Here is a 14104-nt window from a genome sequence, read left to right on the forward strand (position 1 = left end):
TGATTTTACTTTGTCAAATCTCATCTATTACTTTTTTAATTAATTGATTCATTTGCTTTCTTAAAAACATAACACTTTTTTATAACTGGACAATTAAGTGTAGTATTTAATATAATAGAAATTTTTCTGTACATTTTTATATATCAAGTAAAAAAAAAACTTATGAAGGACGTAAAAGGTGGGCATAGAGAAGTTGATTCCAAACGTCGGGCACACCGGGCAAGCACCAATGTATACAATCTGCATAGGTTTTTGGGTTCTCCTCTTGCTCTTTCGTTAGAGTGTCCCAATGTTTTCTATATATCGACGAGTGGCCGTCTTTTCTGTAGACAGAAAGCTGCGTGATGTTCAAAAGTTGCATATCGACACCTTTCTTTTTCATCCCTTCCACGGCCGTTTCCACACTTGTCATGATCTCAGGATTCGTGCCTCTCCCTTTATACAGTTCAATCGAAATTGGCTCTGTTTCGTTGTAGCAATTTCCACCTGCAGAGTTGTTATCCCACTCTTCGGCCCTAAAACATGAAACAAATTAATTATCTTGTGAAGGCTATATATAGGTGCATGTAAGTTGTAACTCACATTTGGTGAGAAGGTGACATGCTAACGAAGAACAATTTGGTCTTGGATCGGTTGACATGCGTTTCAACCCAATCTGACAAAGTGTTTAGGGCCATCGCGTAGATTTTCATCGCATCCATTTCGACGTAAGTCGCGTTTGGACTCTCAAAGTCAATAGTTCCGTCCCTACACGATGATTTGAACTAATTAGTTTTGTAGACTGTTTTTATGTTGGGTAACAAATGAACATTACTTACAAGATCTTGACTTTGAGCCACACCCACCAAATGTAGGAATTAAAGACTACCACATCAGCGTCACTCCAATGCTCAGCATGTTTCTCGATGTCCCTTATCTTTACAATCCTATCGGTCATTCGATGGTGCCATGGATCGTCGCAATTCGACTCCACCAACAAAGGTGCCCAATGGAAACTAATCGTCGCGTTGTATTCCTATATATATATGTACCATCAAGACAAACATAAATCGATTTTTTTTTATTAAAATTTATGCATTGAGTATTAGCACTCACAATGGCATGGAAAGTAACTAGTGATCCATTAGGGGTGGAATTGAGTGATTTTTGGGATGGAGGAATGACTGAATCCACAAGACAAACCATTGAAACCCATTGATTCCTGTTTAGAGAATCCCCAACAAAGACTAGCCTTTTGTTCCTTAGCTTCTCCAACATTGCCTTTGCTTCAAACCTTAATAACAAGTTTGAGGTGGGTTCATATCAAAATAACTTATTAATGATTATGAATTGGATAAAGATAGATAGATACCTTGGAAGATCACAAGCATGGGGTTGCCATCTCCAATTCCGATAATTGAGGTCTTTCCTCCCATACTTCTCACAAGCCATTCCATCATCCATGAATGAACAATTCAAGTCACTATACAAAGGATTATTATTTGAGCTATTATCAAACACCCATTTCCCTGAAAACAAATCACAGTTCGCCGATGAATTCATCATGACCATTTTCCGATCATCATCGGTTTCTTCCACCAGACCCATCTCCGGCGTCGGGTTCTTTCTTGATGTGAGAAGAAAGAATAAGAATAAACACCCACTTAAGAATAATATTGTCACAAGATCCCGGAGCTTCATTCGAACTCCCCATGGCCATGCCATAACAATTCTGTGTTTTCTCTGCTTTCTTTCTTCTTCTTTCGATAAAGAAACTTTCTTTCTTCGCAATCGATTGACTTTTAATACTAGCCTAGCCTAGCCCTCCTGAACTTATTCAATTTATCGAATTTGACACCTAAAACATCCATTTAATCTTAATCAGTCAAAAAGGTAAAGCTTATTATATATTATTAATCAACTCTGTATATGGCTTCCTTGTGTTGACCCAAGATGTAGTCAAACTCTGGGTTCTGATATTCCATATGGTCTAGGGGCTTTATTGTACATTTACTTTATTAATATTATTGCAAAAATCCTATATTTATTCATAATGGTTCTAAAATTATATACCATCTAAAAATTTATTGTGTATATTAGTAGATTCACAATTTTGTAACTTAAAAGATTAATTTTAGGCTGACTAGCAAAAAGAGGAATCCTTATTCTGAATTTCTGGTTTCGGGAGGAGTCTGTGTCTCACTGGTGGAATTGCGTAATATTTATAAGGTTTTTAACTATTACTATTAGTAAATTAATTGTTACTATTTTACTCTGGTCTGTCTCTAATTGTTACTATTTTACTCTGGTCTGTCTCTGATTAGCTAGTTGGGTATCTTGATCTCTTTGATTAATCCTAAAAAAGTTTTTTCGAGATAAATACTCCGTTTTACTTGCAGCATTCGGGAATGATGAATTGCTTCCGAAAAGGAATCCATTGAATGTTTTCTTTTTGCCATTTTTTATTTGTAGTTTTTAAGGTATAAATTTAAGTATTTTTTTTTTCCTGTTCTTTTATTTAAATGAGTAGATATTTAATGTCTTAACAAAAGAAGAAGATATAATAGTGCACAACTCATAGACAATATTATTACAATTTGTACATTTTGGTTTTAAGTACTTTCACACACTTAATTTATTCAACTGGCCATATTTTACAAGCATATATCATATATAGACAATATGATTATTCATAACTTTCTTACATATTTCATAATATTCTCCACTTTTATCTTCTTCCTCTTAATTCTTTTGGTGAAGATCTTAACCTTCTATATTGAACTTAATGCTCTCCTTTTGTGACTTTTACGTAGTAACCATCTCCGAACCCTAACAATGGTTTTCGAACTATTTCTCCTCCTTTGATTTTTGTGAACCTATGTGTGTATTAAAGAGAAATTAGTTCTACACATAAAACAACTAATCCTTGATCAACTATTAATTAATAAATTTACTTGTATTTTGTGATCACCATCACATGAATGAAAATGGCCATCACCATTTTGCTAAACTCTGAACCTGAACAAGGTCTCATTCCTCCTCCAAAAGGTATAAAATTTTTCATTGTTACCTCCAGTCCCAAATCCTAGTAAATCGAACAAAAATTGAAAAGTGAAATCCTAACAAAGTCCGAATTTAACAATTTCAATTTTTGAATATATAAATTAAGATCTTATATATTTTAGCGGTATTTCTTATGTCACCTTCCATCGCCATGGATTGAAGACAAGGGGATCAACAAATATCTTTGGATTTAGTTGGACAGCAGAAGGAACAACCATGATTGACCACCCTTTTGGAATTGTGTAACCTTCAATATTATTTAAGATATTAGTAAATTAGATTTTCGTATCCTAACACATGAATTATCGAGAAACTTCAACAATAATGTTTTCGTTTTACATATGAATGACGAATTAGCTAGAAATTGTGACTATTTACCATTGATTTGAATGTCTTGTAAGACTTTTCTGAGAATACCAGGGGCAACACTTGCCATCCTTAGAGTTTCATTTACAACCTATATATATATACAACATCAACAAAAACTAAATAAATAAATAAATTGAATATTTTGGAGGAAAATAATTATCAACAATACTCACCTGCATGGTAAAGGTCATGCATTTGTATTCATTCCATGTTATTCCATTCTCTCCATTCTTCCTATTCTTCACAATCTCTTCATTTTCTTTCTGAAATATATGTATATATCATATCACACAAATTAAACAAAAGGTGTTTTAAAATATATATAGGGATTGGCAATTAAACTTACCAAGAGTTGGTCAAGAACAAGGGGAGTCTCATTGATGAACTTAATGGCTAAGGTTAAAGTGATAGATAGTGTCTCAAAGCTGGCAATCAAAAGACCGGTTATTATCTTAGGAATATTTGATTCATTTAAGAATGTATGTTTCTCCATGTCATATGTTAGTTGATCAAGAAGGTCTCCTCTTTGTTTTTGTCGATTTTCTTTCCTTTCTTTCATGGTGTCACTTATCAACTTCGAAGCCTTCTCATAGGCCTAATGATCACCATTAATCCAAACAATATCATTAATTAGTTTTATTGAGTCTATTTCCTCCATGTTTAGTAAAATTATATTAATTTGTGATACCTTGAAGCATCTATGGAAGGTAGTGCCTGGAATTTTCAAGGGAATAGACATCATTCCTTCCATGATATCACAAACAATTTCCCCAAAGTTTTCTACTGATTTTTCAGGGTCGTAACCGAATAAGATGTTGGCTGTGAAGTTAAACACCATCTGAAAACAAGTATAAAAACAATTAGATTCATGATCGGTTGGTTGGTTGTTTGGTTATTTACTTGACATGTAACATTAATTAGATCGAGAGCTAGCATGCATGCATGCACCACCTCCGATGAAGAGCGCTTTACTTCAATAGAATTGCGCTTGGACCAAGTTTGTAGAGTTTGATTGACAATTAACTCCCATCTAGAAATCAATATCTCCTTAAGTTTCTCATTCCCAAAGTGACTCGAAACAAGTCCCCTAGTGTATTTATGCATGGATCCCATTAAGAGAAACCCATTATCCGACATTTCTTTCATGTCAATCATCTTGTCGAACGAGTCCATGTAACTAATCTCGACTAGCTTCCCTTCTTGTTGAAGAATATAGTGATTGAAATCTGAGTTTGACGATATCACAATTGGTCTCCCCACCAAACTAGTCTTAAACACATTACCATACCTACACATAATTGCACTTACTTATATCATTTCAAAGTCAAAACATAATTAAAAGGTAGCAAATATGAATTAAATTAAAAAAAAAATAAGAAGCAAAAGAATTGTTGCTTACTTTTGGATCCTCTTCTTAATGAAAGAAGGAGTGTCAAGAGAGTTACTAGGAATGATGAATTGGATTGTCTCTCCAATAAATGGTAGACCCATTGAACCAGGAGGCAACCTTGATCTTCCAATTCCTGCAGGTTTACTCCAATGGATAATAATGGTTACGGTCACTAAACTCAATACCCATAAATTTCCAATATAGAAGAGGTAGTAGTACCACTGCAAATTCATAATTATTAATTAGATCAATCTTATTATAATCACCCAACAACTATATATTTATGCCAAGTTTTAAGCTATCCATGTAATGTAAAACATGATCATATATATAGGGGAATTAAGTGACCATTAATGATCATGCCCTATCATCTTATGATGATTAGTTAATTTGATTTGCACTTATTAAGTCAACTTATGATTGTTTATTTGACAACCATATTCTGTTTTTGGTTAGGTTAATATTTACTGCTAATTGGTAAGTATTTGGGATATCTACTCAAACTTATAGAACCGAAATAACAGTTACAAACAATTGAATTATTTGACATGAGACCATATCTTAAGCAACCCTACCCCACTATTAATTGTCATACCAAACCCTAATTAATCAACAAATATGTCAACTATATACATGGAATTATAAATATCAATTGGACTAGGTCTTGATCCGTTTGAGACCTTATTGAAATCGCGGATTGACTGGGAAAAAAAAGAGTCACTTTCAGGAAGTCCACACTTCCTATTTTAGGTCATTTGGAACTAGATAAACATAAGATTCTTTTCTTTTTAAATTTTTTTGCTAAAAGATAAACATAAGTTCGGCTCGTCATAACTATATATACGATGAACATGTGTGATTCTCACAACTCTAACCGAAATCAAATTAGTTACTTGTTTTGTCAACGTGAACATATATTGTTAATCTTATGGGCGAGTTAATGATGTTTCGTCACCTCTAATCCAAAAATTATTAACTAATTTGTTTCCCTTTTGATTTTGTATGTACAGGTTTGCAATATTATTGCTTGTTATTTATGAATGTTCTTGTCCCTCATTTTTGTTTTGCAAGATCATTTACTATGTATGTTTCACTTTGTTACATTAATTTTTGGTTAACATGTTTGTGTTATTTTGTCAATTTCTGACCTCCCTCATTCACATTTATATATTTATTATATATATGTTTTAAAGGTTCATTTTATTTTTAAAATGGCAAAAGAATAATATTAATTTTTTCACAAAATATGCTTTTCTTATTTAAATATAGATTTTTTAAATAAATTTTTTATCTGAAAAAATTTAAATGGGAGTTTTTAAAAATAAAATATATCATAAATATGTATTTTAAATGAAAAGAGTTAATCTAAAAATCTAAAAGTCTTATGTTCAATTTAAACGTTTTATTTTAAAGAAAAATATCTTAAATTAAAGTCCCTAGTCAGATTCTAAAATAAAAAAAAGTTAATATTTATTAATATGATAAAGAGATAATTAATAAAAAAAAATTGGTTAATTATTTAAATCAAAAGGATATGTATAAATTAAAAAAATGAATTCAATAGGATGAATGATTTTTTTAATAGAGGATGCTATCATGATCCCCATAAAATATAATATATGTATGGATTTATTTTTGTTAAATATTTGAAAATTACATTTAACCCTAAAAAATGAGGTTTTAAAATACGCGGTTTGACTTGTTGTCTGTCCGGTTAGACTGCGAAACGGGGGTGAATGACCGTTTGTTGTCTGTCCGGTTAGACTGCGAAACGGGGGTGAATGACCGTTCCGAATTATGACTTTAATACTAGTAACTTTTGATCGGCCAAAATCCGGTCCAGTTGGACGGTTCAATTGACAATTTGACCAAACTATTGTAATTTTTCGCTGTCAAAATACGTTGGTCAATCTCTTTATCAGCTTCCACATCTTCCACGCATTCCTCAATCAATCCGATACAACCTCCAGATCCGATCTTTTAATTATCATGGGAAGCGAGTTCAAATTAAGATACATACAAACACAAGACATCTTATAAAAATAGTCAAAATCTAGTTATCATTGTCAATTATGAATATCATTTTTTCCCTTTTCTCAGATATTAACTATTATAAATAAAAGAAATAACATCATAATCCGTGTTATTTACAAAGTTACATTTCAATTTTTTTTTTATATGGTAAAGAATTGAATGAATATCATCAATTTTGAAAATCAATTTTACATCCATATGCTTCATCTGATTCAGTCTGAAATATTTCAATAACTCAAATAAATAAAACATCACTTCTCTCACATTCTTATTTATCACGTCACTCAATTAATATATTAAAATATTAAAATATTTTTTATTTTTAAATAAACAAAAAATTGAATTATGACCAAAAATGGTTTTCAAAACCTAGCTTAAATAAAATATAGAAATAAAAAAGTATTATATCTACAAATAAAATTGAAGCTAGTTGTCTATTTATTTTTATTGACTTCTATTACACTTATTGTGGTTGGTGTACAACTGTCACCCGTACTTACACTAAAAGCTTTCTCGTCTTTTTATTTATTTATTTATTTATTTTATTAATTGTTAAAACTATTTTATTTAGAGGTACTTTGACTTTGATTTATTGAAAAACAAAATCAAAACATATCGGGCTAATGATTGGGAGCTACAAATTCTTGAGGGAGGGGTAGAGTTTGTTTTTCATATTAAATTTTGAATTTAATTTTATTATTAAAAAGAATTAAATATATTAATATATAATAATAAAATAAAAAATAATAATTTTAAATAAAAAATATTTTAATATTTTAAATAATAAATTAAGTGATTTAATAAGTAATAGTAATAAAATATTTGTTGAGTTAGTCCAGTATTTTGAACAACTCCTTAACCTATTATATACAATCTAATATTCAGCTTTTTTTTAATGTTTTTTTTTTTTTTTTTTTTTTTTTTTAAATTTAAGCTCGTGACAACTCATTTTATAAAATTCTGTATTTTTTTATTTGATTGTTACTCCTTTAAAAATAAATTAAATGCAGTCTTCTTCTTCATTTTCCCAACAGAAAGGTGAAATGGTATTGTCAAATTAAATATTCACAGTTATGGAAATGGAGGGTTTTCATTGACTTTGCAAATTAAATAATTTCTTCTTTTTTTTTTGTATGGTTACAAATTTCATTTTCTTGCTAACCACCACACTAGTAAAGTGCTGTAGTACATTCACAAAAAAGATATATATATATATATTTTAATTATTATTTAATTCAATTGAGAGTAATATATAAAAATTAATTAATAAATAATACAAAATAACATTTACAAAATAAAAATAAATAATTAATGATTTAAATGTCAAATTATATGAACAATTTAAAAATAAAATTATCAAATAATATTTAACGATCAAGCAATTTATTGAGGTCAGTCCATAGATGAACTCATTTGAAATTATAAGTGATGAGATGCCTCTTCAAGTAAATAATTGCCTATTTCTTAATAGGAATCTATTTACTTACTGGTTGAGGTTGAGTCAATCTCCGAATAATTATTCGGGTAAATAATTTGGTTTGAGATTGTTGGTCCTTCTCAGTTTGCTCACATGTTTGGCCATCTTAGGAGCTTTTAGGTGTCGTCCTTGTGATGATATGGAGTAAGACGAATGGACCAATAAAATTGTGTCGGACGAATGGACCATTAAAATTGTGTCGGATGAACTCAACATTTAAAATTATTTTTAACCGAGGGTTAGTAAACAACGTTGAAAAAAATTATACAATTGATAATGAAACATATACGTACGTATATAGTCAAAATATTGAAATATGAAAATTAGTTTTCAATAACTCTTTATCGGAAAACTGGAAAAATAACACTAAATTATATAATTTTGTCTCTTTTGCAGTTAAGAAAGAACACAAACTAAAAACAACCATAAACACAATTAGAGGATATAAGTAATAAATGATCCATCAACAATTGAGAATATTATCTTGATTATAAAAATTCGAGTAAAAAATCTGATCCGACTAAATCGGATGTCGAACTGAACAAAGCACAACTGCAATTCAAATCAAAGTACTAAAAAGAGTAACGAGACACTCTTCAAACCAATGAACAAGCCCAACAAAACCTTTGTATAACTTCTTCAATTTCTCGAAAAATATGACCAGTTACAACTTAAAAAATTGAATGTAAACTTACAAATTCATTTACATTTAATGAACTAAATTCAGATGTTTTTGTTTTGAATTTTTACCTTGGAAAATCATATAATTACTTCAATTTCCGATTTCTAAATATTTAAATATATAATTATAAAATGCAAACAAAATTAATTACATAAGAAAAAATAAAAAATAAGTAACAAAAATGGCTGGACGGAAAAAGAAGATCAAATTGTTACAAAGAGATAGACTGATTCGGAAATTTCAATAAAATTAAGATTAAGGATTCAAAATATTATTTGATAAAATAGAAGTGAATTATTAGAATAATTAAATTCAAATAACCCAAATATGGTTCTAAGAAAAGACAACAAAGTTGATTAAAAAAAAAAAACACAACAAAGTGGACATGCATAATGGTACAAATAAGTGCAAATCTATACTCTATTCTAAAAAGAAAATTTTCAATAGAAATAAAAATTTAACACAAAGGAAATCAAATATGACTCTAATCTACCAACTCATTTATTAACCAACCTTATCAAATTAAAGTGGTTATATGAAATAATCCTATTTTTAGAACCTTTTCTTTTCTATTTATTTTTAAACATGTAAATATTCACATAATGTTAAAAATTATAAAAGTAAAAAACCAAAAAAATAAATAGATAATTTATATTCAATGAGAAAATTGCTTGTGAACCAATTTAATTGACATGCCATATTTATTATTGAATATATTTACAACGAATAACGAATAAGGATAGAGAGCGGGAATTCGATGTTATAAATGGTGTCGGGAATGATGTGACAACACGTTTAATTTTTTATATTTATGATGTGGATGAGGAAAACCGAATAAGAAATGTATTTTGGGTTGATGGAAGATGCATACGTACTTATAAGTACTTTTCGGATGTCATCATCATTGACACAATATATTTTATAAACCGCTATGATATTGTTTTTTTCTCTTTTTGTCAGGTTAATCATCATGGACAATCATTTTTTCTAGGATGTGTCTTACTATCCAGTGAGGATTCAGAGTCATTTATTTGGCTTAATCTTCACTTGACAATAAGCCATATCCAAGTGAAATGGATTGACCATGATGATTAACCCCAATAAACGGATCGAACGTCATGTCATAGCGATTTGTCAAATAGGTTGTATCGAAAGAGATAACATCGTGAAAATCTTCAAAGACAGTCTTGCACCTACCATCTGCCCAAAAAACGTTTTTAATTCGGGATTTCTCGTCCAAATCAATAAGGTAGAAGAAGTTTGAGTTCCTAGTTTGTATTCTTAAAAAATAATTAATGAGTGCTTCAGCATCCCCACTCCCTAATATCAACTTTCGTGCTTCTGTAACGTAATTTTTACATGTTCTCTCAGCGAAAAACATGTTTTCATACCCTCCAGCTTCCACTACAATGGATTGAAATGTTTTCATACCAATGCTGAAGTATTTCCTCTTACCACTTACATTTTTGCTCCCTAACCTTGTAATGTCGAATCTAGTTAAGTGAGCATATGATGTGTAGAATTCAAAAAGTTGTTCTTCGGAGGAAAATGTCATTCCAACACTGGGAATGTCATTACAAAATATAAGTGTAACCGTAAGAAATACGTCCATAAACTACGATTTCGGGTCCCGAAACCACGATTTCTTGTCTTGAAACAACAATTTTTTGTCCCCAAACTATCCTTTCGGGACTCGAAACCACCCTTTCGGGTCCTGAAACCACCCATTTAGAGTCTTGAAATGACCCTCTTGGGTCCTGAAACTAGCATTTTTTGGTTCAGAAACAACACTTTTAAGTCCCGAAACCATCATTTCTTGTTCCGAAACCATCCTTTCATTTAGAGTCTTGAAATGATAGTTTTGGGACTTGATAGGGTGGTTTCAGGACATTTTAAGACATTGAAATGTACATTTTTTATACCAACAATCGGGTACCTTTCGGGTTCAACATGGGTGAATTTGTTCAGGTTTAGTGCTCCATCTACTGTGTTGTCAAGTTCGGTGCTTCAATAGTGCTGGTTTCCTCAAAGTTCAAACAGTTCATCATCATACAAAAATGAAGCACTAATGCAGCTGAATAACGAACTGAAATAAATCCCTAAACCCGAAATAAATAGATTTGTAAAAACTAAAATCTGTAAAAACTAAAAACTAAATATCTAGATCGGTAAAAAACGATACCATGAAATTTCGCCGGAGAGGTTTTAGGGAGAGAAATAAATGACGCCGGAGAAATTTCAGGGAGATAAATAAATGACGTCGGAGAAATTTCAGAGAGAGAAATAAATGGAGTAGGAGAAGTTTTAGAGAGAAATAAATGAAGTCGGAAATAAATGAAGCCGGATCATTGAATATATTTTTTAATTTTTTCTCTCTCTCCTACCCACGTGGCAATGCCACGTAAGATTCGTGGTCTTATTTTCGCTAACAATTCGTTGAGTTTTTTGACCCTTGGTTAAAAAAATCTGAAAAATTTCTAAGTATGGGTAAGGGTAAAAACCGAAGGTTTATTTGAAAACCTTCAGTTTTGACCCTTGGTTAAAAAAATCTGAAAAATTTCTAAGTATGGGTAAGGGTAAAAACCAAAGGTTTTCAAATAAACCTTCGGTTTTGACCCTTATTTAAAAAAATCTGAAAATTTTCTAAGTATGGGTAAGGGTAAAAACCGAAGGTTTATTTGAAAACCTTCGGTTTTGACCCTTGGTTAAAAAAATCCGAAAAATTTCTAAGTATGGGTAAGGGTAAAAACCGAAGGTTTATTTGAAAACCTTCGGTTTTGACCCTTGGTCAAAAAAATCTTAAAAATTTCTAAGTATGGGTAAGGGTAAAAACCGAAGGTTTTCAAATAAACCTTCGGTTTTGACCCTTCCAAAAAAAACATTCTGTTTAAGGTCAGGACCGAGAGGTTTATTCAAAACTTTCGCAAATACACATCAAAATCGAAAGTTAATGGTATAACTTTCGGTTTTATCACTTCCTAATTTGTTAAATTATTTTGTTTTTAACCAACTAATCTTAACTCCTAACTAATATAATCAATTGTGTGTTGTATTTTAAAAATTAATATTGTGTTTAATGTTAAAATGTTTATGATTGTGTTTGATTATTATAGAGAAGTGTATTTGAATGTTTATGTTTGATTATCTTATGAATGTGTGTAATGTTTGATCATATGGATTGTGCAATATTTTAAGGATATCAAATGTGTTAAATTAATGTTGTTAAAAGTCATTAGAATGTGAGAAACCAAAGAATTTAACAATTTGTCAAGTGATAATTCCGAAAGTTATATAATAAACTTTCAGAAATAGCTATCAAAACCGAAAGTTTTATATAAAACTTTCGGGTTTTACACTTCTCAAGACCGATAGTTTTATATAAAACTTTCAGTTTTGATAGCTATTTCCGAAAGTTAATTATATAACTTTCGGTTTTTACACTTCTCAATTTTTTAAATTAAAGTATTTTTTCTTTCCAATATAGACTCCTAACTAATATAATCAAGTGTGGGTTATATTTTAAAAATTAATATTGTGTTTTATGTTAAAATGTTTATAATTGTGTTTGATTATATAGAAAAGTGTATATGAATGTTTATGTTTGATTATCTTATGAATGTGTTTAATGTTTGATCATATGGTTTGTGCAATATTTTAAGGATATGAAATGTGTTAAATTCATGTGGTTCAAGGTCATCAAGGTGAGAAACCAATTATTTTCACAATTTGTGAAGTGATAATTACGAAAGTTATATAATTAACTTTCAGAAATAACTATCAAAACCGAAAGTTTTATATAAAACTTTCGGAAATGATCTAATAAAATTAAAAACGCGCCTCTTTCTCTTCTTCTTTCCCGATTTTCTTTCCCTCTTCTCCTCTTCTCTCCGCCGCCCCGTTTCTCTCTCCCCGAAGACCAAGACGCCGCGACGCCGGATTGAAGACGACCGAAGACCACCGAAGACGCGTTTGAAGAATCGCCCTGCCGCCGCCCCCACTTGAAGAATCGCCTCTACCGCCGCCGCCGCCCTGCATTTTAGTTTTTAGTTTTTTTTGCAATTAGGTTAGATTATTGTTAGATTTTTGCAATTAAGTTAGATTATTGTTAGATTCTTGTTAGATTTTTGCAATTAGGTTGATTATTGTTAGATTATTGTTATATTTTTGCAATTATGTTAGATTATTGTTAGATTATGTATATATTATTGTTAGATTAGGTTATAAGTTTAGGATTAAGCTATTGGATTAAATTTTGGAATTGATTTTAGATTTGGTTTTGAATTTGGATTTGGTTTTTGAAATTGGTTGTTGGATTTTGTTTTTGCTTAGATTATGTTGGATTATTGTTAGATTACGTTTATATTTTTGTTTAAAAAGTTTAGAAATTGTATTGGATTGTGTTATTGGATTTGATTTTGGTTTAATTGAGGTTTGATTTAGGTTAGATTTTGTTTAATTTAGGTTTTGGTTTGATTTTGGTTTGATTGTGGTTGGTTTGATTTTAGTTTAATTTATGTTAGATTTTGTTTAATTTAGGTTTTGGTTTGATTGTGGTTGGTTTGATTTTGGTTTAATTGAGGTTTTATTTATGTTATATTTTGTTTAATTTAGGTTTTGGTTTGATTGTGGTTGGTTTGATTTTGGTTTGATTTATGTTAAATTTTGTTTAATTAAGAGTTTTGGTTTGATTTTTGTTTGATTGTGGTTTGATTTATTGTTATTAGGTTTGGATTAGGAATTTCAGCCGCCCGCTGCCCGCCCGTCGATCTACATCCGCTGCTCTTCTTCGTCGCTCTTTTTGTGCAAGGTTGGTTCTTGTTGGTTTATTATATGGTTAGGTTTACTTTAATGTTAGATTTATGTTAGATTTTTATGTTAGATTTAAGTTTGATTTATGTTTGATTTGATTTATGTTAGATTAGGTATTATGTTTGATTTATGTTAGATTATGTTAGATTTTCATGTTAGATTTAAGTTTGATTTATGTTTGATTTATGTTTGATTTGATTTATGTTAGATTAGGTATTATGTTTGATTTATGTTAGATTATGTTAGATTAAGTTTGAAATGTGTATGAATGAAATAATGTTGAATTAGATTGGGTTTGAAT

At 30.2% G+C, this 14104-nt stretch overlaps 2 protein-coding genes across 2 annotated transcripts; both read right to left on the reverse strand.

Annotated features, from left to right (window-relative positions):
* Window positions 1–64: 64 nt before the first annotated feature.
* LOC124919713 (protein trichome birefringence-like 34) lies at window positions 65–1795 on the reverse strand. Its single transcript, XM_047460034.1, has 5 exons — window positions 1352–1795; window positions 1096–1273; window positions 819–1015; window positions 583–747; window positions 65–515 (listed from the first exon to the last, which is right to left on the reverse strand). The coding sequence occupies exons 1-5, from the start codon at window positions 1702–1704 to the stop codon at window positions 161–163; spliced, it is 1248 nt and encodes a 415-aa protein (XP_047315990.1). The 5' UTR covers window positions 1705–1795; the 3' UTR covers window positions 65–160.
* Window positions 1796–2761: 966 nt separating this feature from the next.
* LOC124921522 (cucurbitadienol 11-hydroxylase-like) lies at window positions 2762–13029 on the reverse strand. Its single transcript, XM_047462192.1, has 10 exons — window positions 12832–13029; window positions 4811–5022; window positions 4363–4699; window positions 4100–4249; window positions 3758–4006; window positions 3585–3674; window positions 3421–3499; window positions 3183–3289; window positions 2934–3064; window positions 2762–2855 (listed from the first exon to the last, which is right to left on the reverse strand). The coding sequence occupies exons 1-10, from the start codon at window positions 13027–13029 to the stop codon at window positions 2762–2764; spliced, it is 1647 nt and encodes a 548-aa protein (XP_047318148.1).
* Between the last annotated feature and the right edge of the window lie 1075 nt (window positions 13030–14104).

This window comes from Impatiens glandulifera, chromosome 1 (genome assembly GCF_907164915.1).
Source record: "Impatiens glandulifera chromosome 1, dImpGla2.1, whole genome shotgun sequence".
NCBI lineage: Eukaryota > Viridiplantae > Streptophyta > Magnoliopsida > Ericales > Balsaminaceae > Impatiens > Impatiens glandulifera.